The sequence below is a fragment of the Tenebrio molitor genome, chromosome 3 (assembly GCF_963966145.1).
Source record: "Tenebrio molitor chromosome 3, icTenMoli1.1, whole genome shotgun sequence".
NCBI classification, from domain to species: Eukaryota; Metazoa; Arthropoda; class Insecta; order Coleoptera; family Tenebrionidae; genus Tenebrio; species Tenebrio molitor.
In genome coordinates, this window is record NC_091048.1 from 12,536,729 (window position 1) to 12,564,158 (window position 27,430).

General features: G+C 37.5%; 1 protein-coding gene and 2 long non-coding RNA genes across 4 annotated transcripts in view; 2 read left to right on the forward strand and 1 right to left on the reverse strand.

Annotated features, from left to right (window-relative positions):
* The window catches only part of LOC138127387 (uncharacterized), a 120,233-nt gene that overhangs the window by 65,489 nt on the left and 27,314 nt on the right, over positions 1 to 27,430 (forward strand). The window lies entirely within an intron of this gene.
* Positions 11,576 to 12,922, reverse strand: LOC138126626 (uncharacterized). 2 transcript variants are annotated; one of them, XR_011157882.1, is made up of 3 exons: positions 11,919 to 12,896; positions 11,786 to 11,848; positions 11,576 to 11,675 (listed from the first exon to the last, which is right to left on the reverse strand). It is a non-coding gene; the product is annotated as an uncharacterized lncRNA (long non-coding RNA). The 2 variants fall into 2 exon arrangements; XR_011157881.1 differs by having other exon boundaries at positions 11,576 to 11,848; positions 11,919 to 12,922.
* On the forward strand, positions 19,796 to 23,677 carry LOC138125621 (uncharacterized). The gene is made up of 3 exons (XM_069041043.1): positions 19,796 to 21,637; positions 21,692 to 21,740; positions 21,972 to 23,677. The coding sequence occupies exons 1-3, from the start codon at positions 21,330 to 21,332 to the stop codon at positions 22,308 to 22,310; spliced, it is 696 nt and encodes a 231-aa protein (XP_068897144.1). The 5' UTR covers positions 19,796 to 21,329; the 3' UTR covers positions 22,311 to 23,677.

A 27,430-nucleotide genomic window follows, 5' to 3' on the forward strand; every position in this document is an offset into this window, starting at 1 on the left:
TTATCATTTGGAAATACTCCGGAGCAATGTTTAGTCCAAACGGTAGTCTGTTAAACTTGAAACACCCAAATGGCGTGTTGATTTTGCACAAATTTCGTGACTCCTCATCAAGCCCAACTTGGTAATATCCATCCTTTAAATCAAAAACACTGTAGTATTTCTTTTCATTCAGTTTGTTTTTTATTTCCTCAAGTGTAGGTATCATGTAGGATGGTTTTTCTAAAACTTTGTTTAGTTCATGTGGGTCCATACATAACCTTAAGGATCCATCTGGTTTTTCTACAATCACAAGAGGACTTGCCCATCCAGTAGGATTTTCATCTCTGGTTATTATCCCTTTTCTTTCTAGTTCTTCTAGCTTCACCTTTACTTTGTCTTTTATTGCTAGAGGGATTCTTCTTGCTGGACTGAATACAGGTTTTGAGTCTCCCTTTAATTTAAGATGACAATTTTCTTTAAATTTTCCCAGGCCCTCAAAACTTTCTTCATTTTTTCTTATGAATGCTTCTTGACTTGTCATTCTTCCTGTCTTACTTTCCTCCACTCTACCAATTTTCTGAATTAGCTTTAAACTTTCACAAGCATCTTTTCCCATGATGGTTTCGCCATTCTCGTTCACCACTATGAATGTTTGTCTTGATTCTTTATTGTGTATTTTGCATTCTAATTCTGCTTTTCCCACGACTTTCAATTTGTAGCCTCCATATGCTTCTAAGTTGATTCTTGTTTTCACTAATTTCTGCGGATGGCTTATTTTTTGGAATATTTTCAGCGGAATTAAGTTAGTATCTGCACCTGTATCTAACTTTATCTTCACTTTCTGTCCTTCAACTTCTATTTGTTCATACCATGAATCTTTTTCTTTCTGTTTCTTGCCAATTTTGTTTATTCGGATTGTTCCCACATGTGTCAGCTTGTCTATTGCTAACAACTTTTCTTGTACAATTTTATTGTTCACTCCTAACACAATTCTGTCTCTTATCATTTCCTCTTCACTGATTTTAAAATCACAACTTTTGGCTAGTCTTCTTAAATCAGTCAGAAAGTGTTCAAACCTCTCTTCTTGTTCTTGTTTTCTACAGTAGAATACAAAACGCTCGTACACTTCATTCTTCTTGGGAGTGACGTATTTTTCAAACTCTTCAATAACTTTTTCGTAATTTTGGTTATCTTGATCTGATAGATTCAATGAGTTAAATATTTCCACTCCTTCCTCTCCGATGATGTTTAACAGAATGTTTACTTTTGTCCTACCATCTTTCTTGTCCTTTTCAGTAGCTGCTAAGTAAATTTCAAAGTTCTGTTTAAATCTCTTGAAATTGTCGGTTATATTTCCGGCAAGGCTCAATTTTTCGGGAATTCTGGCATCCATCTTTGTTTTCTTTTTACCTTCTTTTCAGTAATTTTCTTGCACTGACGTAACTGTAACTTTTTCCACAGGAGGATTTGGCTCTATTCCTTCTTTTAGCCACTTTGACGTACCTCTGCTTTTCTTTTTTCAGGTATTTCTCTCAATTTTACTTTGTTCGCAGCGCCATGTTGTACGTTACTTGTACGTTTTTTATTACATCTCGTTACCTAAATATATGCAATTCTATATACACAGAAATATAGGCAACTCTATATACAACAGATGGTGCCAGTCAGCTCCTCTACCGTGAACCCTTCCCACGATATGAGCTCACTCTGCAGGTTTGCAGCGACCCGACCTCTCCGGTTTTCGTTCCACCGCCAGGCCGTACAGCAGTGGAGGGTATCCGTTCAACTAGTGGCTTCCTTCAGCACGAAACTGATCGGTAGGTGGTCGCTTCCGCACTCGCTATCAGAGACTATCCACCGACAGATCCCCAGGGAAGCGGATACGAAAATGACGTCGATGACGGAACTGCTCGTGCCTCGAAGAAAGGTGGGTGCGTCTCCCTGGTTCATGATAACCATGCCCAGCTCCACTATAAGGTCGGCCAACGCGGTCCCTCTTTTGTCTTTGACCCTCGACCCCCACGTGTAAGCCTTCGCGTTGAATTCTCCCGCGATCTGCGTACCTCACGATCGATGCCTTCAGCCCTCCGTGGAACCTCTCAAAATCTTGCAGCAGGGCATTCGAAGATGCACAGCAGCTGTACACGGTGCAAGCTGCCATTCCTACCGACACCCATACGGGACCCTTGTCCTGTCTCAGCACCCCTATTTTTTTCCCGATCACCCTCACGGCAGTGTTGTGTTGGTCATCGAGGTACCAGCCGCTCTTTCCTACCAACGGAAACGTGAAGGCATTCAGGGATTTGTTACTCTTTCGTTTCTACGAAAGTAATCACAAACTCGTTCTCCTGCTCTCTTAAATTTTTTCCAATATAGTATATTGTTGTTTTTAACGATTCAGTGAATTGTACTAAGACAAAATCGTTAATATTAGGCTCTCTTTCTAATTTGGTGAACTCAAAGAGATTCTTGGTGGGTTCTTCCTCTCTCAGGTCGTCGGAAGTTCTACCACCGTCTTGATAATCATCGTTATTGTCATCACTTGATTATTCAAAAAGTCTGGTTTTAGCTTCCATTATCTTTCTGTGCTTCGTCATATTCTGCGCTTCCTTTTTCTTATTTCTTTCTATGACCTTTTCTTTTATCACACTGATTTCTGAGGTGTCTGTAGCAATAATACTCTTCTTCTTTCTAGATCTGCTGCCTTTTTGCTTTAAATCTTCCGCCTTGGGATATCCCAGTAAAATTTGTAGGGAGACAAATATCTTATTAGTCTCATTTTGATATGTCTTGTCATATTCATAATCAGTCTCAAGGGTGTTTTTAGACACATTTGGTTGAAAAATCTTATCGGTTGATTTACTTGTACTTGGTACCATGTACAACCATTTGATCCTCTGGCAAAGCTCTGTTGGTTACACTGCTGACAATAAAATCATCATCCGTGAAGACGTGCTTATCAAAAGGATAAATTCCAGACTTTTTAAAGCCCATGTTATATTTGTAGGTGCCGTCGACTTTTCAAAAGCTACTCCAACGCACGAAGCAGCGTCATAAATTGTTATTGGACACTCCAGGATTCCTGAATAACCATGATTCTATTGCTGCATTGTAGTGCGATTTAAATGGAAAAAAGACTGACAAATCCCACGGCAGCAACTTGTTGGGGCAATGAGGTGGTAGAGTTAAAACAGTTACTCTGTGTCTCTTCGCCAAAATTAGAACTTCTGCCGATAAATGTGTTTCATAGCTATTCATAATTAATAGGAATGGGTTTTCCAAACTGAGAGCTGTATGATGTACAGTGTGGAATAAAATGATTTACATCTAGTTACCGTTGCATTACCCTTGTAAAAATACGAAATGCCGCTCTACAAAAAAAAGAAAGCCTAACCTCAAAATATTCCAAAATTCCAAATGTGATTTATTGCGAAGGGATGATATAAAGGCAAAGTAGAGATTGAAATTAAAAAGGAGCTAACAAAAGCAAGTCACAGCTAGTGTTGAAAGTGGTCACCAACGTTTGTTAATTCAATTTAGTAAATTGTAACAATTGTCAATTCGATTGCTGACATTTATTGACAGAACTAAAAGTTCGGCACTTCAAAAAAAAAAAGTAGAGCGGTACAGGAAAATTTACATGTGCAAAAATTCCAAAGGTAACTAGATGTAAATCATTTTATTCCACACTGTATAAAATGTTTCATGAGCATGACGTTGATAAATAATTCTGTAGTCATCCAACCAGTAGAGTGAGCAAGACCCAGTGTTGCAGAGGGTGCTCCATTTAGCATGCATTCTTTAAATTATTTCCTTGGGAACACCATTGCAGAAGGAATTCCATTCCGTTTTCCATTCCATTTGCGCTTATTACGCAACAGGTAGTAACTAATATTCCTCGTTCGCCGCTAGTAGTCGAGCTGACTTGCTTTATTCCCTTTTTGGCGATAATTACCGTTGTTGTTGCCGTTTCATCCAGGTTAAAAATGCGTGTCCCATCAACAAATTCTCGTGTACGATTTAAAATCTCCTCCAAGTCTATTGAAAGATGTTGCCCGCGAGAGGCTGCATCCTTCTGGTTGTCTAATAGATAAATTTGGGTGACGCGACATGAAACCCAGAAGCCATTCCAAACCTGGTTTTTTGTTGGTACGCCAATTCTCAGGAACATTAATTTGATTCGCAATTGCTACTTCATAGGTTAAACAACATAAGACCTTCCTCGATTTGCCATTGCACATCTTAGCGCAAGTAACAGCATATTCTTCTATGGTGGCCTCTTGCGCCAAAGTGAAAATTTGATGGCAGGCATAATTAGGTGTAAGTCTGATACTTAAACCAATACCGGCTGCTTTTGTTTTGTCACGTATCGTTGTAGAGTTTGAAACTTTATCCCAGTCCTTTCGGCAGCTTTTCGCAGGCTTATTTGTTCTTCAATCACCATTCGAACATCGGCCTCCATTTGTTCTTTGGTGAAATTGCCTTTCGTGGTTTTCCGTTGTCTGCCCCTCGCCATTTTGGTAGGCATTACATAATGAGTTTTTAAGGAAAGCCGTTAACGTGACAGCTGACTCATTGTGGAACTATCACACATACGAGTATATTTTAAAAATCTCCCTACAGTAAACCATGCACGCTACGCCCCTGAATAAAGCAATATAGCCTCATCTTGAATGAATTAAATATAGCAAATTATTAAAATTGTATAAATCTATCAGTTTATTTTTCTACGCAATTTCAAAGATGGCGAATCAAAAAATACATACATTTCACGTGACTGCCTCATCACCAACTGACACAGAAACGCGATACGACTTACTTCAATATCTGAAAATGGCACGCCGCACGTGGTGTTTAAGGATACTAAACATTAATCTGATGTGGCGGTAAGTAAAAAAAGCCCCTTGTCACACTGTGGAACATGTCTCATTGTGGAACACCTTCGACCGTGACGCCCTCCGCCTCGACAGAACTGCTGTTTGTCGCATACAGAAGCTGCCCAGATTTTATTCCCCGCTTTACCATCTCCCGGAGTTTCGGGTTGGCAGCGCACGCTTTCCATATGCGCCCGCCCTCCTTATTCGCAACATCGACAGTCACCGTCGCGCTATTCGAGTCCAGAACCCTGCCACGGTTCTCCCCTCGGACTCTCGTCTTCAGGAGGGCTTCTTCTGGCCACTCCTTCCAAGGGGATTCCCCCAGGTTCCCGAGGGAGACTGCACGATCCAGCTCCTCCTTCAATCTGTGCAGCTCCCGGGCTTCAGCGCCGCCTGTGCTTCGGCTTGTGCTGTGGCTTTCTGTTGGAGCCTCTCGTTCGTCCTCCTTCCAGTCTGCCGGGGTTTCTGTCGGCCTCCTTTTTTTCCACCTCCTATTCTCGCGGTTTTACTTCCGCCATCCCGAGCCTTTCCCTCGGCCTTTCGACTTCTTTCGAGAAGTCTTCTTCTTTGGCCTGCGGCGGAGGATTACTCCTGGTGTTGCAAGTTTGCAGTTGTGCAGCCAAGCTCACGAGGCTCTCCGCAACCGATTTTAAATCTTTTCTCAGGTGGTAAGTTCCCCCGATAATTCTACTAAGTTTACCAATTTGCTGGCACAATCGGTCCGTCACCCGCTTGTTGGGGTTTCCTCCCCTGTTGGCCTCCGCTTCCGATTTGCCCTCGCTCGGACTCGGGCTCGATTTTTTTTACCCAACGATCATGTCAGGTCAGGTCTCCGATTTGGAGGGGAGCCTGTGTTGTTTTTTTTTCAGGCGTCGGCGTCTCTGGTGCTATTCGGCCAGTAGCGCTGCCCCCGCCTTGAATTTAGACTTACCTGCTGCGTCGTCCCACTTTAGGTCTCTGCAACCCGTTTTATGCCCAGACGATGACAGGACTGGAGAGGTAGGCGTAGAGAAATTTGGTATGAACTTCTCTTTAAGCCACCTTTCATAATTCTTTGCATTCATATTATCATGAATCATGATAGTCTGAACTTTTACTTCCCGACTTAAAAATCAACAAGGCATTTGGCACGAAACCCATTTCTCCGTCAGCATGAACAATAATCAACACAAAATTATAAAGTATTAACATTTACAAATTAATCGTTTAGAAACTTTTTACGCAATTTTTGTTTTATGCCATAGCTTAAAATCATCTTTGGTACATTTTCCAACATGAATGTTGTATTAGTATAGTGCATTCATTTTAAATGTTGGGTTTTGTAATAAAACTTGCCTGCTTTGACACTTGTCCGAAACTCAGTGAATCTAAAATTGTGTTCAATATATTCGGGTCCAAAATTAAAGAATGGTGGGATCGAGATCAACTTTTAGACCAAGTGAAACCATTAAAATTTGTTGCCAATACTGGTGAATCATCGAGTGAATTTGATTCAGATGACGATTCATTTTTTATTTGTTTACGTATTTTATTATTTATTTTTTACTTACTTTAAAAGATACATGTAATGGATACTTTACTAATTACTCTTATTTCTTTATTAAGTAATCTTATTTGTCAAATACATTATTTAAAATCAACAATCTCTTTACATTTTTTTGGTCACTGATCACAAAATGTGTTTTAATTTTTTTTTACTTGTGGATATTTTAACGTCTCTTTCTTTTGCTCGTCGATAAGATGGTGAAAGTACGACGTGGTACCAGTTTTATATGAACAGAAGGATTCCTACTTTACGGTACCGATACAAACTGTGTTAGAAAGTACTTAAAATTATGGAATTAAATGTTCGAATTGCCATCCCCCAGCTTGTTGACAATAAGCAAGTTTAAGAAGAAATTACCCCTGTTTTAGTTTTATCTAGTTTTATCCCCGCACCCAATCAAAATTAGAATTTCTATACGTTGTGTTTCTGTTAAATGAGTCATTTTCGAAAACGTTTTGTAAAACAAATAACACATACGAATGAAACTGACAGTAACATTTGACTGTTTGATTTACCTACTTGATTTTTTGACTTGTTTTTGTTCATTATAAAATTTATTTTTTCCAACTTTATTATTTTTTTTCTCAAAAATTTCCTTATGTAAGATAACAAAATTTTTATACTGTCATTTACACAATTAAAAGGGCTATCAGAATCGAGAAAAAAAATAGGGGGTTTCCATTTAAAAAAACTATCGATGACGTTATAACTCGAAAACAAATGACTGCTTGGAATTTTCTTTGGTACTAAAACATGTATTTTTATAAACTAAAATTGACCTATCGAAAGATTTTTTTGAAAAAAATTTTGTTTAATTTTTAAGGAATTTATTCCATACTTTTGCGGCACACTGTATAATATGAACTTAAAATTACCCTGCTATTAAAAATCACGTATGGCATAATAGCTAGAAATCCGCGCTCTAGTGATCACCCCCGAACGTAACTATCGAAGCGGTAAAATCCTACGTTGTATGTTGTGATGCAAATGGCGGACCTTCGTTTCAATGTTAAAAGATAGAAAGAAACCTATCTTGATCATAAAATGATTATGTTAGTATGACAAAGATGCGCTTACTTATTTCTGCAATAAATATCGACAGCACTATTACTCGTAAATGTTTGTTTACACGGTTTACGGTCTGAAGTGTGCCCAAAGTACTGACCAATGCCATTAAAAACGTTCTGGGCACTCGGCTCAAGACAGCACGTTTTTACGGTCACATTTTATTTCTAATTAGATGATTGAGCACGTGGTAATTTGCTCGCGCCGTTAGGGAACACTTGTGGACAAATTCTCAAATGCAGAAATTTTTTTTATAATTAGCAATTACTTAAAAAAAACAGACATGTATATTTTACTAGATACTCGTACACAGACATGTGCATTCATTCAGGTTGTTTCTAATCCGGATCATTAAATTGGTGCGATTCATTTCGTCGTGACTCCTGACTTGGTACCTGTATTTTAAATGATCAACCACCTTGTTTATGTTAATTGGAATTTACCGGAGCAAAACATTAACATATTTCTGCTGCAATTTTTTAAAATATATTTTCCTTTTGTATCTAATGTCATATGATTCACGGAGCACTTGTATTTTAGCTGATGTTGTTTTCCATCTACAAATTCAGATTTCCTGCTATAGAACTTACACGAACAAATTTTCATATGCCCTTGATTTTTTGCCATCATCAGCACAAGAAAAAATTCCCGTCCTCAGTGTGCAGTGAATCTCAAACGAGATGGGTGTGGTTATGTTAGCACCTTACATCACTTCTCTGTTGGACCTTATTTTCAAGCCTTGTGAAACGCTTAGACAAATATCTGATATGTATTTTCATTAAAAATTACGCAAGACTTGATAGATGACAATATAGTTTTTCGCTAAAGTGAAAAAAAAGAAGGTGGATACCGAACAGGGCAGATAATGTGTTAATGCACAAATTGTACAGTGTGGAATAAAATGATTTACATCTAGTTATCTTTGCATTACCCTGTAAAAATACGAAATGCCGCTCTACAAAAAAAAAGAAAGCCTAACCTCAAATTATTCCAAAATTCCAAATGTGATTTATTGCGAAGGGATGATATGAATGCAAAGTAGAGATTGAAATTAAAAAGGAGCTAACAAAAGCAAGTCACAGCTAGTGTTGAAAGTGGCCACCAACATTTGTTAATTCAATTTAGTAAATTGTAGCAATTGTCAATTCGATTGATGACATTTATTGACAGAACTAATAGTTCGGCACTTCAAAAAAAAGTAGAGCGGTACAGGAAAATTTACATGTGCAAAAATTCCAAAGGTAACTAGATGTAAATCATTTTATTCCACACTGTATATATATCACTTATGTTCCGTATTTCATTATCTTAATCGCTTTGCCCCATGCAGGGTGTGCGTACGGGAGGGCTGGGTACGCCACCGCCACCAGCGTCATTCTTTTACTCGCTTAGGGAGACGTATAAACTGTTTCTGTGCTTATTCATTTCATGATTATGGAGGCATATACGTAGATTCTTTAACTACACTGAACTCCAAAATTAACGCATCACTTGAATTTTTACGGTTTTTTTGAAGAGTTTTACTATAAAGCAAAAAATTGTTATACACACTGAAAATAGAGGATCATGCTACAAATGTAATTAACATTTTCAGCCACTGTTTACAAAAATGAGCAAACATATCGGTTTTGTTCAATTTAGAAATTTACTAGAATAGTATATTATGATACAAGTTTATAAGGAAGCCTTTAAAGCACGCGCGACGAGTTTAAGAGCACAACGCATAGCGGAGTGCTTTTAACGTCGCAAGTGCTTTAAAGGTCCCTATAAACGTCTATCATACGCTTTTTTTGATTATACCTGCACTACAATCTCAAAATTATAACAAAAAAAGTATATTACTATACTCATGTCACATCGTGAGGAAGTTCCTTAACATTGACACAGAACATAATAAAACACAACAAAGTCAAAATGTGGAGACGAGACGCCGGTAATTATGTTCATTAGCACTGCACTATTACTTGATAGTATTATCCGTAATAGTGTATGTACTCCGGCAAAATTGCCGTGCCGCCGGGTGGTGGAGGGTTCAGAATAAGTTTATTCGTGCGAAGATACAGCGTATTTGCACACGTCAAACAACTAGATTTAACTAAACGAGAATTCAGCTAAAAAAAAAAATTCAACTAAGCATAATAAAATATGTACATAAAATTATAATTGATAAGGAGTAAAAGAGCAGAAAAGAAAGCAAAGAAGAATTATTGATCAATTACAAGAGTTTGTGCACCCATATCATGTAAAATCAGTGAATTTATTCTCTAAAAACTCTTCAAACGAATAAAATGATTTTTCTATAAGATATGATTTGATTTTACTCAACAGCATCTTTTCATTAATGGTTTTTGTTATTTTTGTCGGAAGTTTGTTAAAAAAATTTATGCAAAAATAATTACACCATCCTTGGATTTAGATAGTCTTATGGCCGGTTGCACAAAAGTTAATAAGCCATTAATCGGTTGTTAACGAATAATTAAAATTTGACAACTGATTAATGGATGGTTAATGGCTTGTTAACGGTTCATCAAATATCCAGCTTGATTAATGATTAACGGCCAATTAAGGCTACTTTGCGTTGCACAAACAATAATTGATTGTTAAACACTCATTAACGGATGATTTATTTAATTAGTGACAGTTGGGCAATTAATGAAGAATTAAGTTATATTTTACGGTTTTTTATTACGTAAGTTTGTAAAAAATATAAAATAACTAAATAATAAATAAAAATATACAGGCACATGATGCTATCTGACATATCTTCTTTGTCAAGTGACGAAGATGATCAAGAGCCACTACGAAGACTTCCGCGACGAATTCGGTTCATCCGCGATAGAGAAAATCCATTTGACCTTTACGATAACGATTTTAAGAAACGATTTCGTCTAAATAAAGCAACGGTGATGAATTTAGTGCATTTAATTGGGCATACACTTGAACCAAGAACTCACAGAAACAAATCTCTCGATGCACGTTGTCAAATTGTAATTACACTTCGGTTTTATGCCACAGGAGGCTTTCTTGAGTTAATCGGCGACTGCATGCACATTCACAAATCGAATATCTGTAGAGTAATTCGTCGTGTTACTTGTCAAATAGCACAACTTTTTCGACACCACATAAAAATGCCTTGTAACAATCAGGAATTGATGGCAATAAAACAAGGATTTTTCAACATTGCTGGTTTCCCACGGGTTATAGGTGCCCTCGACTGCACTCATGTAAATATCCAATCCCCTGGTGGTGCCAATGCTGAATTGTATAGAAACAGAAAAGGATATTTCAGCATAAACACACAAGCAACTTGTGATTCGCAGTTGAAATTAATGCACATAATTGCTCGTTGGCCAGGATCTGTACATGATAGTACCATATTTAATGATTCTCCTCTTCCCGTTGAGTTTGGTATGGGTCGATATGGTAATGGTTTCTTGTTAGGCGACAGCGGGTACCCATGTAAACCACACCTTTTGACTCCCGTGTTAAATCCAATAAATGCCAGCCAAGAGGCTTACAATACGGCCCATATTGCTAAGAAATGGTCTGCGACTCAAATTAGATACCACTGTGAAAGTGATAGTAGCTTGTGGGGTGTTACATAACATCTGTAAAGAACAAGATGACGATATTGAGAATTATTTTGAAGAAATCGAAGATGAGGAAGAAGATAATTTCATTTTCAACGAACCCAACGACAATAACAATGTAAATTATGCAGTGCGAAATGCATTAATTGCAACAGTATTTGCTAGATAAATAAAAGTAAAATATTTTAGTTTTTTAATTTATTTATTTCCAAACGGAGTTTTTTAATTTGCAAATTTAAAACAATTCGCTGTAATTTTTCATTTTTAATTTTCTCAAAATAATATTTTTTTCTTAATTCTTCGGCTGTTACCGTCCTTTTTCTTTTTTTCGAAACGGGTTTGGGTCGGGATACGGTCACGGGAGCATTACTTTCTTGATTAGAGGAACCAGGTATGGGATTAGGGATTTCAATTTCATCTGGTATATTCGTAAACAAAAATAAAAATTAGTATAGAAACATACTTATTTAGACCAGTAAAATTACTAAAGTAATCAGCCGCGCAGTCGAATTCGTTTTCCAACGGTTGGACGTGGTCGCGAATACTGGCTAGCAAGATTTCTTGTTCGGCAGACAAGACAAGGTCTGCCCCTCCTCCCCCAGTTTTAAACAGTTCTCTCTTAAAATCATTTTTAATTTATCTATTATTTTTTATAAACACAGTGATAAACAGGAATGTTTATCACTACCATGATTTGAATATGTATACTAAAAAAATTTGGTGTGTACCTTATCAGAACTCGCGGCATGTTTTGCTTCTCGCTCCAACAATTTTGCTTCATATTGTTCATGCTACATTATATAAATTAAACAAAAATAGTTAATTATTATTTTTTCGCGATTGCACTGATTCTACTCTTACATGCTGCTCCGCCACAGTTTTTTTTGTTTCCCTTTTTATATTTTCGTATAAAACCCGCAATTGTTTGCTGCTTCTCGATCCCGTTTCCGCGCACGCGTTAAAATTGGTGGCAATTTCTTCCCACACGGAATTTTTCTTTTGGACCATAAATGCCTTCGTGCATTTATCTTCCACTATATGTTTATATCTGAAATAGATAATAAAAGAGGACTCAAGGATTGGAACAGGAGGAATAAAGATTTTAGGTTATGTCATGGTATCACATTCATAACAGATGAAAGCAATAATAACAAGCAGGAATACTTCAATAGGGATTCCGAATAAGTACTCACTTTGCCACCACAGAAAGAAGCGTTTCCTTTTCCCGCTGCGTAAAATTTCTGCGCTTCGTCTCCATGTTCTTTATGATAAATGTTAACGTCAACCCTACATCAACTAGCAGCGTACCTAACTTACCGACTATTTTCCAGCGTTGCCACATTCACCTCTAATTAATGGCCAATTATGAAATGAACGATTAACGGACCATTAACTAGTTTTGTGCAACCCGATTTTTTTTAACAAACCGTCAAAGTTGATGGACCGTTAGTTAATCATTAATTAACAATAGCTTTGTGCAACCGGGCATTATTGTTTTAAAGCTAATGGCTTCGGCTCGGGTGTGGTAGTCATGTAATGCACCAAGAGTAGGGTAGGAATCAAGGTTTTTTATAATATGTTCTAGACACTTGTAGATGTATAGACAAGGTAGAGTAAGAATATTAAGATTCTGAAAATATTCGTGGCAGTCATCCTTGTACCCTAATTTTGCAATTATTCTAATGGCTCTTCTCTGCAACCTAAACAATCTATGCCGCGAAGGTGAATGACCCATGCCAAAATGGCATACTGTAGATGACTCTGAATTAAAGCGTAATAAGCAATTTTTAAATACTGTTGGGCTAAGACATCGCTCAAGTTACGTAAGAGATACAAATTTTTAGATATCTTTGTGGCCACCTCATCACCATGCTAATTCCAATTTAGCTGTTTATCTATAAAAACCCCCAAGAATTTTGTAAAATTAGAAAAAGTTTCTGGAGTGGCATAGTTTTTTAAGGTGAAAATTATAGAGATCCTTTTTTCTTTATTTAGAGTTACATAATTTGTTTGATATGAACCAGTTTTCAGCTAGTGTAAGAAGATTACTTTTGATTAGCGAACAGTTCGGTTAAAGATTTGGCCTTATTACTAACAGTCGTATCGTCGGCATACATTGTGACATTTTTATTTGATAAATATCCTGGGAGGTCATTAATAAAAATTAAAAACAGAATGGGACCAAGTATAGATCCCTGAGGTACACCGTGGATAATCTTCTTTTCAACTGAGCAAGACCCATTTATACGAACAATTTGAGTACGATCACTTAAAAATGAAAATAAATTTTGTACTTGTAGGGTGGAAATTATATAATAAAAGTTTTTTGATTAATTCATGCGATACACAATCAAACGCTTTGGTTAACTCAAGAAAATATGTGTGATAAAATTCACTTTGTTCGAAGCTGTTTAAAATGTTGCACGTAAGATGGAGAATTGCTGAAGTTGTTGAGTGGTTCTTTCTGAAACCAAACTGGTAGGGTGTAAGTAGTTTATTATTATCCAAGAACTTGATTTGAGATAACATAAGTCTTTCAAAAATTTTAGAAAAGATGGGCAATACAGAAATGGGTCTATGATTATTTACATCCTCAGCGTCGCCTTTCTTAAAAATCGGTGCCACTGCTGCTTTTTTAAGCTGGTCGGGAAATAACCCTTGTTTAACAGCACAGTTGAATAATTTAGTTATAGGCGAGATCAAACAGTTCTGCACCGTTTTTACAAGAGACGTCGAAAATCCAAAAATGTCTTTGGTGTTATTTTTTAATTGTTTAATTACATCTCTGACTTCTGCATGCGTTCCCGTGTGGAAGTGGTGCTCAGAGTACGGTGTCGGCGGTCCATGTTCTTCGAAGCGGTCCCCGTAGCGGCGGAGCATCTCAGACAATATTGGAGTCGTCGCAAGCTCCTCCTCCAAACAATTGTCTTCGATCCGTACATTGTCATTACCGTTCTTTATACTTAATATACTATACATTTTTTGGTCTATGAACAGAACGGTAGGTTCTATGAAAATTTGCAATTTTCGTTTATCACAATAGGTATTTAAAATAAATACCCTGCACTTCTCAGAATCTGTGGTTACAGATCTTTACTTAAATTATTAAGGGTTAAGTGGGGGTTGGAAAGGAGGCAAAAGAGAATTTCGTTATTTCAGTTTCAATTATTCAGTTGTTGCTAAAGTGTGAGCTTAACATGGCTAGCGAAATTACAAGTAAACGTGGCAAAATTTTGCTTCTATTTGAAAACCACAAATTCTATAAAAAAGAAGCATTGAAAAGTGGCGAAATAAAGTGGTGTTGTACTGTTAGAAGATGTACGGCAAAACTGTATACTATTGGTGAGACAGAAGAACGTATAATATCACGAAAATTTACGGACCATAATCAGTAATCACCAATACAACGAGCAAAAACTTGAAAGACAATTTATTAGTGTGACGGCGAAACGAAAGGCAACCGATGATATTTCAAGCAGACCTTCCAAGATATGTCGCGATGTTATCAAAGAAAATCCCCAAAGCCACTTGAATGTTATTGATTTAAGGTAAAACATTTTTTTCAAAATCACTATAGAGGAACTTTTTTTTTTATTATTATAGATGCATCAAAAGAAACATATATAATGCAAGAAGAAGTAGATATCCTTCGATTCAAATTAAAACCAATAGAAATGAGGATTTTCTTCAGGTGAATGACAAAGAAAAACATATTATTATTTTTTCTTGCCATACAAATTTGAAATTTTTGTCAACATCCTCAAGAATTTACGTAGATGGTACTTTTTCATATTGTACAAAATTTTTTAAACAATTATTTACTATCCACGGCTATAAAAATGGACATTATGTGCCTCTTGTGTTCGCTCTTTTGACGGACAAAACGGCTCAAACTTATGAGCATTGTTTACAGCTCGTAACGAGTTTATGTTCAAGTCGACAATTAATATTTGCGCCTATTGAAATCGTTATAGATTTCGAAAAGGCAATATATCAGGCCGTTTTAAATATTTGGCCAAATGTTATAATTATTGGGTGTCGATTCCATTTGACACAAGCTTGGTGACGGAAAATTCAGCACTTGGGATTGACCGCTGATTATAAAGACAAACAGTCAGAAATTGGAAAATGGCTGCGTTATACTTTTGGACTGCTGTATCTCAATCTAAGTGAGGTTGGTGACTGTTTTGCCTTCGATTTGTATGATCTGATTCCGAGCGACTCGCGAGTTGAGAAGTTTGCAGATTACCTTGTTAATACGTACATCGACAATAATTCCGAGTTTCCCCCACAAATTTGGGCAAAGGCGTCCTCAAGTACCGCGCTAACAACGGGGAAGCAGGTACTGATTTCCAAATATGTAAATAGCAGCGTTTGTGATTTTACCCCCCAGGGAGTGGGCAGGTAGACGATAATAAATAATAACTATCTCTTACCTCCGGCTTTTAAGGAGGTAACTAATTCATCAGCTGCAAACTCTGTCTTTTCGGACAAGAGAATAGTAACGGGAAACAAAAATTTCTTCAAGGTCATTGGAACGTGAATTATATTTATATATACCTAAATTGAACAGATGTAAAAAATACAGATATAAAAGCATTAACTAAATATACAAAATTAGTACTGTACAATAAAGCTATTATTTTTCAAAATTGTGACATACATTTTGAATAAACTGTATTCTAGTGATGCTGTTGAATTTATATAAATTTAAAAACATGTCTATTGTTTTTTGCTTTTTAAGGGTGGTAGCGTTGGATTTATGCCTGATCTCCACACTATTAATTTTTATATAATTATCAATTTGAACGCCTAATAGTATTTCAACAAAAACATACAGTGATGGGTGGGAAGAATGGAAACTTTCATTAAAATGGGAGTGAAATGATTCGCAAGTATTTATTTTCACTCGAAACTCTGGAGAGACAGTTAAAAAATCGAATTCCTTAAAACTTAATACATACATGTGCTAAAACTTTAAATAGGGGACGCTAACTCGCTTACCCCACTTCCCTTGTTACCCGTTTTATAATAGAATATAGCCCTAAGGGAGTCCGTTTCGGCTCAGGGACGCGAGGGTCGCGGGTTCGATTCCGACCCAGGGCGAAATTTAAAAAAAAAAAAGGCTATATTCTGTCTCGTGATTCGGAAGTCACGTTAAGCCATTGGTCCCGGTCTATTGAGTTGGTCATCATGCCCCTCATAGATTTGTAAACCAGTCCTAGACTGTGTAACAAATTTGTATTTTTATAATAATTTGCCAACAGTTCTAGAAGAACCAATTACAGAGCTTGCTTGCTTGCTTTTCGAATTCTGTACTTTCGTCTAAGATACAACAATCCTAGGAGATGACATCGATTGCAAAGACAATTTAATACAAACTAACAACCCAGACCCCACACCTTCTCAATGCCATGGCTCCGGTTTTGCCGGTGTGTGTGAAAAACGACATCAGTTCGTCGTGTCTGTGACAATCACGTTGACTGAGTACAGTGGCTTACGCCTGCGCAGTATTAATAAGTTACTGTTTGTACATTGCAAGTATTCTGACACCCCCCTTCAAGTTAAATACATTATAAACCTAATTTTTAACTTGAACTGACTAAGGAATTTTTGTGAGTGCCAGTGAACAGCGTTCCCTGCGTGGAAAATTACTGTTCCGCTTACGCTCTTCCGGTCGGTTTTGTCTCCTGGGTGTTCTGATACCGTTGCACTGGGTCATCTTAATTTTGACAGCAGCTTGTCGATGAACTCGCTTTGTGAAATTTTAATTTCTTCTCCATTTTGTAGAATCTTGGTTCCGAAAAAGTCTTTCAATAGTCCAAAGTTTTTCGCATTGAACTCCTTCTTTAGATTTTCTATTAGTTGATCACAGGCAGTTTTTGCCCCTGTGACAAGTATGTCATCGACCCATATGAGTAGCCACACATTCTTTCCCACATATAAACAGAAGTCGCTCTATGACTTTTTCAGACCTGAATTTTCGGCAAAAGCGTGGAATCTTTCATTCCACTCCGGACTATCGTTTTTCATGGATTTGTACACAAAGTCAGTTTCATCGAATTGTACATCTCTTGAGGTTAGAATTGTGTCGGTCACAGGATCCCAGAGCCGATATCCATTCTTTCCATATCCCACCATTCTGCATTCAGTGGCTCTTGGATCTAGCTTATCTTTCGAGGTGGGAAGCTTGTAGGCCCAAGCCTTCGAACCAAAAACTTTTAATTTATTTAGATCTAACGTACCTACCTAAATATTTTTGGGCTGGTATTTCCCTTTGAAGTACCGAGGTAGGGCACCGGTTAAGCTGGTAGGGTGCACATCTAATTGCCTTTCCCCATAAGTGTCTGGGCAGATTTGTTTCAGCAAACAGTGTTCTGACCCGACTCATTATTGTGAAATTTGCTCGCTCGCTCACGCCATTTTGTTGTTGGCTGTATGGTAGTGTTTGTTCTAGCACTATCCCTTTTTGCTTCAGAAGTTCTTGAACTGATGTGAACTAAACTCGCCGCCACAATCTGCTCGTATTCTTGTGCATGTATGACCTTCAGCGTCCAGATTTCTGATGTGATTCAGGAGGTTCGTTTCTGCTTCATTCTTTGTCTTGAGTAGATACGCCGATGTGAAGTGAAATCATCTATTATTGTTTGGAAATACTTCTCGCCTTGACTTGATAAATCGGTGTGCAAATAATTCACCTTTCCTCCGAGATATTGGGAGTTGCACGTCTTTAAACGGAAGTCTCTTCGCTTTGCCTTCCTTGCATATACTGCATACTTCTTCCGAACATGGTAGATTCATTGCCTTCAGACTTCGATTATTTACATCCCCAAGTCGTTTGTTCCACAGACTTTCAGACGTGGTGGCTTTAAATACACTTGATTTGACTGGCACTGCAAAAAATGCAACGTACAAATTGCCTACGATGTGACAATTCATTTTGAACTGTTTTCCATCAGTAATAATAGCTTTATTTTCCTCGAAAATAACGGACTTGCCTTCACTGTTTATTGTATGTATGTATGTATATTTGGTACCTATACAGGTTTTCAAAGTAATCCGATTTTTATACATTTCCACTAACTTATACATTTTCACTAACTTAATATAATATATAATAAATAACTAAAAACTAATCTAAGTAAATAACTAAAACAGTGATTCAAAATCAATAACCAATTAACAAATTAGCAATTATCCCTCCCCACATATTGTCCTTCTTCTCCACTCAACATTCTTCATCCATTCGATCCCTCTTCCATCCTCATTCAACATTTCTTCTCTACTTTCATCTCTCTCTCTCTCAATTCTACGCATTCATTCAACAAATGTTCTATCGTTTCCTTTTTTTCTCCACACATCCTGCACACTCTAATCCTATCCTCATTCCAATATTTATTCTCTCTCTCCTCATTTCCACACCTAAATCTTGCTATTATCACTCTCTCCTTTCTACTCTCTCTTCCTAGGTACTTTGGTAGTTCTTCCGTTATTATTTTTTCATACTTCCCATTGTACCTAGATTCCCTAATTTTCGTTCTTCTTTCCTGCACTTGCACATCTCTGTCTCTCTGCACCAATTCATCTGTCATTGCTCTGCCTCCGCTCCTGCATACCCATTTCTTTCGAAATATGCCTCCCTCTCTTTCCATACCCCTTTTCCTATTTCTTTCCTTTTTTCTTTCAGACACTCTTGCAAAATTCTACACTCTCCTCTCTCTATCAACCTCTCCTCAAATCTTATTGCTCTCTTTCCTGCTTCTATTCTTATTCCATCCCTTTTTGTTTCCTCCATCACTATATAGCCCGGTGTCTCTCTATCTACTCCTAGCACCCATTTCACTGTTTATTTTTCTGACAGACAGTAGGTTAAATGTGATATCTGGCACAATGAGGGCAGAAAAAGTTACTAGTTTTGCAGGGTTACCAACATAGGCTCGAATTTGCCCTTTCTCGCGCGCTGTAACTCTCTCGCCGTTGGCAATTTTGATTTCTATTTCTGCGTTGAGTTTTTCGATGTTGCACATCACATTTCTTGTTTGTTCACTTACAAGGTGATCCGTTGCTCCACTGTCTAGAATAAACTTGAGGTTTTCTGATGAAGGGTTCGACAAAAGAGCAGTGTTTGGATGGACATGTGCTTTGGTGATTATGAAACAGATTTCCAATTCCTCTTTTGTGATTAAGTATGCTCTGTTTCGTCTTTTCTCTTGTCTCCCTTGTGCCCGTGTTCAGCTCTTCCTTTCCCTCTGGTTTGAGCCTGGGTGTCTTTGTAAAACGATGGTTGTTGCGATTCCGGGGAGTCCCTGCGGAAGTGTGACTGGTCTCCACATTCGTAACAACCCTGACTCACTTTCTTTGCGGTGAATGAGAAGTTATCTGGACGTTTGTGTGATCTGGAACTTTCGTTGAATTTCATTTCAGCATCGAGCAGTCTGGACTTCACGAAGTCGAATGTGAGTTCCGTGGTCATAGTTCCTAGGGCAGTTATCACGGTTTTGTAGCGGTCTGGCATCGTTAATAAGAGAAAACATGCTTTGTAACTGTCGTCTAACTTGTACGTCTCCACTTGTACGAAGTGGTCTTGAAGTTCCCCACTTGTGAATTTCAATTTCAGCAGTCTCTTCATGATAAACATTTTCGTCAGAGGATTTTTCCTTTCGAAAACATTTTCTAACGCCTTTATCATGTCTCTCGCCGATTTCGCTTCTCGAATGTACTCAATGTGTTTGTCAGACACACATTGTACAATTCAGGGGGGCTGGTGTCTAAGTGCTGCAGAGCTGCAAAACTCCCAAAAATTTTGCTATACATTCTAAATATAATTTCAGTAATAAAACAGTGACATGATTAATTATTTTACGTTACGCATTGGGCCACTGGAGCTTAGCTGTGCATCTTTTCGCAGTTCCTTCCAACCCCAAACGCGTGTACAATTCATTAGTAAGATTGAACGAGAAACAGAGCTGCAAAGGCATCAGTTCATGGAGTAATTTCGCTCGGTTGTGACGTAGCGTGTTTTCATTCGGTGTGAAAACGTGCTGTGTTTGTGTTAAAATTGTGCTTCTGTCTTCTGTGTTAAGTTTGTGTTTTGTTAAAATTCTAACAATGGATGTTGTTGACAATTTAATTAATATTAAGTTACGTTATAGAAGTATTATTATATTGTAATTTACAATTTTCGGAAATAAATACAGTAGGGCGGCGATTATTATCTAAATGGGACTGAGGGTAGTGCCAATAATCGTAAAATATAGCTGAAATTAACAAAAAATGTAGAAGAAATATGTTTGATCTAGGACACAGACTCGAATTTATAATAAATTCCGATGTAAGCGGTCATAATTTTAAATTAGGATTCAATGTTCTTATAACTAACATTCGGCTAATCAATACTTTACTGTAAACAAATTAATAAATTTGCAGAACACCCGCTTTATTTCACCACGAGCTGCGACTGTATGACTCCGGTATAATAAAAAACCTATTATAATTGACTAAAATTGCAATTATCAAACAGGATCTGTGTTCTTGTTGGAAAATCATATTACTAAGAATTAATTTCCTATGCCCACATTAATAAAACTATGGATAATTTATTTAATTTTATTGTAAGTACCTAATAAATACATGATAAATATTACGATTCGCTGTGTGACGCTAGCATCGCCTGGTCTGTTGATGAAATTGAAGTTTCGGACCCTTCTGAGGAGGACCCAGTGGATGAAGAATTTTTACTTGAGTCCGAAGAACCAGGTGAGTCTAAACTTCAAAAAGCTGTTTCGAAATCATTTCTCTCAGTGGCACTGGCAAACCTGATTCTTACGAAGGATGCGATATCTATTACAATTTCCACTGTTCTATCATCGATGTCGGCAATGACTTGCACCGGCGGGCGATGGTTTCTGATAGTGGTAGAAGCTATTGTCAGCCTTGTGTGGCTGGCCTTGACTGTCAGTTCCGTTTCCCCAACGTTATTTATGGAACTAATCGCACGTCGCTCAAACATTTTCGATTTCTTTTTTCGATTTATAGTATGTACCGGAAATGTTCCAAGGTAAGCATAACCGTGGTTGCGGTTAATGTGTGGTAATCATGTGGTAACTGAAAATTTTAAAAAATTACGGAACGCCCGTCAGGTAGTTATCCTTCAAAAGCGACCGCATTTATGACACAGGTCAAATATTGAGAAAATTCTTGATATTTTGTTGTGTTCTTTATTATTAAAAACAGTTTAATAAAAAAAAGGAAGAAGAAGCAGTAGCGCTATTTATGCATGAAGTACTGTTTGAGTCTTCGTCTAGCGAGTCGGATGAAGAACTGGTATTGGAGGAATTATATTTTCTAGAAAAGCGCAAAAGAAGAAAAATTTCTAATTATATTGAGGACGTAGTCGATAATTGCGATGACCAAATGTTCAGGGAAAATTTTAGGATGTATAGGGCAACATTTGAGCTTTTACTACACTTACTGGAGGACAAAATATCGTCTTCTGTCGTCGATGTGGGCCGTCATACCATATCATCGAAAGCACAGTTGCTTCTGACGATTTGGTATTTTGCTACTCCAGATTCGTATAGGTTAATATCATTGTTGGACTATCTACAAGGAAATAACCGCATACATGTTTACAGGTCTATTTGTGAAAGATTTAACGTAGGTAAAGACACTGGCTTACGGACTGTAAGAAGGGTGACAAACAGATGATTACCTAGAAGAGGTCATTCAAGGTTTTGTCAGAATGGGCTTCCCTCAAACAATTGGGTGCATTGATGGATCGTTTATACCAATTCCCCTCCCAAAAGAACATGGCAGATCATACATTTGTAGAAAACATTTTGCTGCAATTATTTTACAGGCATGTCCTATGGGTAATTTATTATTGGAACAATCGCTAAGAATATTGACTTTTAGGGCGTATGTGATCATAAACTTTTATTCACACACTGCTATGCAGGAGAAGTTGGTTCCTGCCATGATGCTAAAGTCTTAAAAAATAGCGAAGTTTGGTCTTTTATAACAGAAGCACCCAATCGAGAGTTTCCACGCGATACTCATTTATTGGGGGATAAAGCTTACCTATGCATGCCACAGTTAATTCCACCATACAAAAATAATGGCCATTTAACTAGACAACAAATTAATTTTAATTATGTACTATCTTCAGTCATAAGTACAGTGGAGTGGACTTCTAAAAAAGAGGATGAGGTGCTTAAAATTTTTAGACGTCCGATGCATGGATTGGATACCTAAATATGTTATTGCTTGTTGTGTTATTCATAATATTTGTATACTGCAAAATCATATCTTAGAGTTAGAGCCTGGTGATGTACAAGTTGATGATGACAATAATGAAGAGGAGGGAAATTTAGTTGAAGCTGAACTGAGGCGCATGGGGACTCAGAAAAGAAATTTATTGTGTGCAAGATTGAACAATTAAATTTGTGTAATTTTTTTAAAATATTGAAACATTGAATAAAACAACATGAAAACTGAGAACTATAGCAATAAATTAACTAAAACGTAAGAAACCGAATGCACAGATAATAAACTCATTGAGAAAATCTTTCTCGGAACCACTTGAACATTTTGTCTTTTTGTTCTATTTTTTCTTCGTGCTTTTTACGTTTATTTCGATCAATTTCTTCCAACACTTCGACAATATCTGATTTGGCCCTTTTACGTGAAGTCGGTGTCAGGAACGGCCACTATTACAGAATTTTCCTCCGGTTTGAAATTTCCTCCAATTTCAAATGAGTCAGCCGCATGAGGTTGAGGAGTCGATCTATCATCTATATGAAATATACACATGTGAATTAGGTTAATTTTGGTTAATTTTTCACCGATCAAATAGAGAAATATCTCATAACATTTCCTGAATGTCATCAACAGACATTTTGGTTTATTTGTGTCTTTGCACGGCTCCTGATATTTCCACGATTAAAATAACCTAAAAAGGAGCAGATGATACAACCTAGCATAACAGAACTTTACATTTACCTTCCACAATAAATAAATTCCAATAAATAGGTAAGTCAGTACAACATTATCCGACACGGTTTTCACATTCTTCTTGTTACATCAGTCTCAAAGTCACTGTAACATTTTTCATATTGCCGTTTCGATTTTTCAGGTTTCAAATGCGACACTGCACAATTTATAATATTTTTTTAACTCTGGATGAGTACACGAAACTGAAACATCGTAATTTTCTTTGGACATTTCTGTAATTTTTCTCAAAGTGAATTGTTTTATTTATGTCGTTTCCATAGCGACATGGCGACATGTATGCCGACTTTATTTTTATTGACAGTGAAGGAAATTTTACTTGTTCATTTTATAATTACAAATTTTCGGGTTGCACATAAAATCTTGTGTACACCTTGGCTACGAAATCCTTTGACGACCTCGAGATTGTCTTGTCTCAGCCGCAAAGCGGCCTTGACGACAATTCTTCTCTGGGGTCGTCAAAGTACGATTTCGCATCCTTGATATACAAATAACTATATCGAGTTGACCTAATAAATTTGACGCTTCATTTTGCTATACATTTTTTCGCTGAAAAATTACTAGTTGTTTTTTCACTCTGCTGGTTGTTTTTTCACTCTGTCCGGTGTTTTTTCACTATAAATCAATTTGATTTGTCCAAATTTGAAAAATGCTGCAATTTGGTTAAAAATTTTCGAGTTGGATGGTCAAACTTAATTTATTTAGTACAATTATTTCACCCACTTTTTTTAAATCGCCTTTAGTAACACCTTGAGATTACAAACCTCAGGTGCTAGGATTACATATTTTCTCCTAAAATAAAACAAACTATAGTAATCATTGTTTGGCCTAGAAGGAAGGCCAAACCAGTTCTTCAGCAGTATATTTTTTGCAGCATTTTTATCGCGACTCTAGAATGTTCTAGAACCCATCCCGGGTATAATTATACAATTTGCTTTCGCATCCATCTTCTCGAATTCCGCTTTGGCTGCCGCTTCCAAAGCATTCACGTCTTCTGTTGTCTTGTTCAAAGCGTTGCATGCTCCTTCTTTCTCCAACAACAGCTTCACTCTGAATTTCCAATTTTAGAAATTCACTCCAGTCAACACGGGACACACAATGGTGTTGCTTGACGACGCCATGTTGCTCTCTTGTAGTTTATCTTTCTTTACTGACCTTATATTTCCAGGCTTGATTTCCAGCTATAATATTTCTTCTCTAAATATATCTTGCGGAATCTGGGCCCATAACCTGAAAGAGTTCTTAGGATCTTTATGGTCAAAATGAAAGTCTTGCTGTATCTGATGAACAGTAATGGAACACGTCTTTATTCTTCAGGGGGTTGTACAAGAGAGGGCGATCGTCGTGTTGACTGAGTACAGTGGCTTACCTACGCATGCGCAGTATTACAATAAGTTACTGTTTGTACATTGCCAGTATTCTAACATAACTCTCTTAAAAAAATCATTATTTACTTGTTAGGGTGTTTTCCGATACGCAATATCAACATTACGAGTATTAAACATACAATTTGTTGGTCCATTGGACCAGTCTCCAGCGACACACCAATTGACTCCAAAACTTACGTTGTTTTGGATGGTGGCTACCTTTTGCACAAGGTTGTCTGGCAGCGCAAAAGTTCTGTAACAGCCATTGTCTCAGGTTACATCAACTACGTTAAAACCCACTTTGATAGTAACGTCTCTGAGGAGGCCGTTAACAAAAACACCAAAAGTGCTAAACGACTCCGACGCTGTGCTGCTCACTTCTGCAGATCAGAAGTGAAGCTGGCTGTTGCCATTACTCAAGTTCCTCTTTCACTCATCGGCCCGCTCAACACTCACCAGGGACAGTGCTTTTTATGCATGCATTCAGCGGGTGTGACACCACTTCAGCTCCTTTTGGCCATGGTAAAACCAAGTTGGCTAATATTTTATACAAAAGCTCCAACTTGTGAAACCTGCGGAACTTTTCCTCCAGCCAGACTCAAGTAAAGAAGCCATAGCAAAAGCTGGGGAGAAGTGTTTTGTGGCTTTGTATGGAGGCGATTTCCTGACAGACACCTTAAATAGCTTCCGCTACCAGCTGTTTGTTACTTCTGCAGCTAACACCAAAATTAATCTTGCTCGGTTGCCCCCAACAGAGAATGCAACACACTACCATGCTTATAGAACTTACCACCAAGTTCAAAAGTGGTTGAGAGTCAACAAAAATCCTATAGATTGGGGGTGGAAGCTCGATAATCTTACCCCCATCACCACCACCATGGATCCCGCTCCCCGGTTCCTACTACGAATGATTTCCTGCAAGTGCAAAAAAGGTTGCCGCTAAGCTGGGCTTACATGCTCAGTTCTTTGTCGATTTTGTAGTGGCAAATTATGTCAAAACGTACAATTTCTTCAACTAGAAGATTCTGACGATGAGGAAGACCTCACCACTTCTACATCTAACGATCGGCAACTAAAGAATTTATCTGATGAGTTTGTACCTTCTTCAGAGGCACATTTCTCGAAACCCGGATCGTCGAAACAAATAAAATTACGATAAGACATGTTGCTTCTATATATGTTATACGTTACTTGTAAGTGTTACATCTTTTATTAATATTGCTTCTATACATGTATAGACTACTTCTAGCTGTTACATTTCCTTTTTTAATAAAACAAGATTGCACTCCTAGTTAAACTCCGGGAACTGTTTTCATTGATGTTGCCCAAATTCCATTTTTCGATGTTCCCGGTTATATGCCACTTTTGAGAAAAATATTGGGCCTGCAGGTGCCCGTGAGAGTTCAGCTTAAAGCTAAGTAAATATACTTCAAGTTCATTACTTATGACTTTTCTCACGGGAGGAGTATTTTTGACGATATTTAACAAAATAAGAGACCTAAACAAAACTGTTTCACTTTTTGGAAAAAATACCCAATTTTTGGAGAGCTGTGTCTCGGAAACTACTGGACGCACAGAGATCACTGGCCTCAAATTGTAGTATATTTAATCTAGTTTATAAAAGATAACTTCAACTTTTTTCATGAGGCTCATACCTTAGGAGATATTGAGCAAAAACTGAAAACAGTGCGAAAATTTAACAGTTCTTTGGCTACCACGCAGCGCGCACAAGTCTTTCGAAGTTGCAAATTTGGGTTTTTACTCTTGGCTGAGTTCTAACCACCACATTAAAAAATGATAACTACATGACCTTTTGCAAGGTCGGACCCTTTTTTATGTTTAAATTGACTGGACTATCTGTATTTAAATTTGTTTATCTTTCCGTGTGACAATGAACTACTTTGCTGGACGACTAGATCTACGTGTCCGGTGGGCGACATCTCTTATGAAATAGCCAGCGTCCTTTTAACATATGGATTTGCGAAGCTATTTAGCGATTTGTAACTGTCTTAAAATTCCGGGAAACCATTTCGTGAGAACTCCCCTTTTCATTTTCGTTTTAATATTTACAAAAAGGGGTATTTTAAATGGAAATAAATGGAAGTTAGAAATTGAACAGGAACAATTCGGCGTTAAAACAAATCTAAATTTTCCATGATGGTAATGAAATAACATCGCTGGAGGGAGTTCTCGTAGATTTAGTCGTCTCGTCGGTGGTAGAATTTCAAGTTGGTCATATTGTACACCTCTTTTACTTCATTTGACACTGGATCGGCGATTTATTACTTGACACATAGACATAACCTATTATATTTTAACACTTTCCCTTGTTAAATAAAAGATGTAAGTATCCAAAAGAAACTGAGTTTGCAATAGACCCATTTGATTACATAAAATCTGTGGAGGAGTTCTGGCCAATGGTTTTGTCATTATGTCTGCAACTTGATCATGCGTCGAAACCTGTTGAATCCCAACTTTTCTTTCAGGTAGTTTTTCACGGATGAAAAAATACTTGATGGCAATATGCTTGGTACGCCGGTGAAATTCAGGATTCTGAGCTAATTTCACTGCTGCTGCATTGTCGACTTGTAGAATAGGTAGATGCTTCAGATTTGTAATTTGGCTGAACAGTCGGGTTAACCAAATTACTTCTTTCACAGCCTCGTGAGCAGCCACTAGCTCAGCCTCAGTAGTTGACGTTGCTACCATAGCTTGTCGCTGACTCGACCAAGAAATGATTCCTCCAAAGTCTGCATCGCTGTAGCATTCTAAACTGTCACCTTTTATCTTTGACTTGTACGTAATTCCGTAGTTAGTCGTTCCTATTACGCATCTAAAAACTCTTTTCAATCTCGATATATCTTCAGTAGCGGTATTCTCAAGAGTCCTGGACAGGACACTCACACTGAAAGCGAGATCTGGTCTTGTTCCAAGCATCAGATACATTAGCGCTCCAACAATTTATCTGTATGGAAACTTCTATTTTTCGTTATCTTC

Excerpts from the sequence above, each read along its gene's own strand:
- LOC138125621 (XM_069041043.1), top strand. The coding sequence starts at position 21,330 with ATGCATGAAGTACTGTTTGAGTCTTCGTCTAGCGAGTCGGATGAAGAA. Across the intron at positions 21,638-21,691 it reads GCTACTCCAGATTCGTATAG|GTCTATTTGTGAAAGATTTA; the intron begins GTTAATATCATT and ends ACATGTTTACAG. Across the intron at positions 21,741-21,971 it reads AAGACACTGGCTTACGGACT|GGCGTATGTGATCATAAACT; the intron begins GTAAGAAGGGTG and ends ATTGACTTTTAG.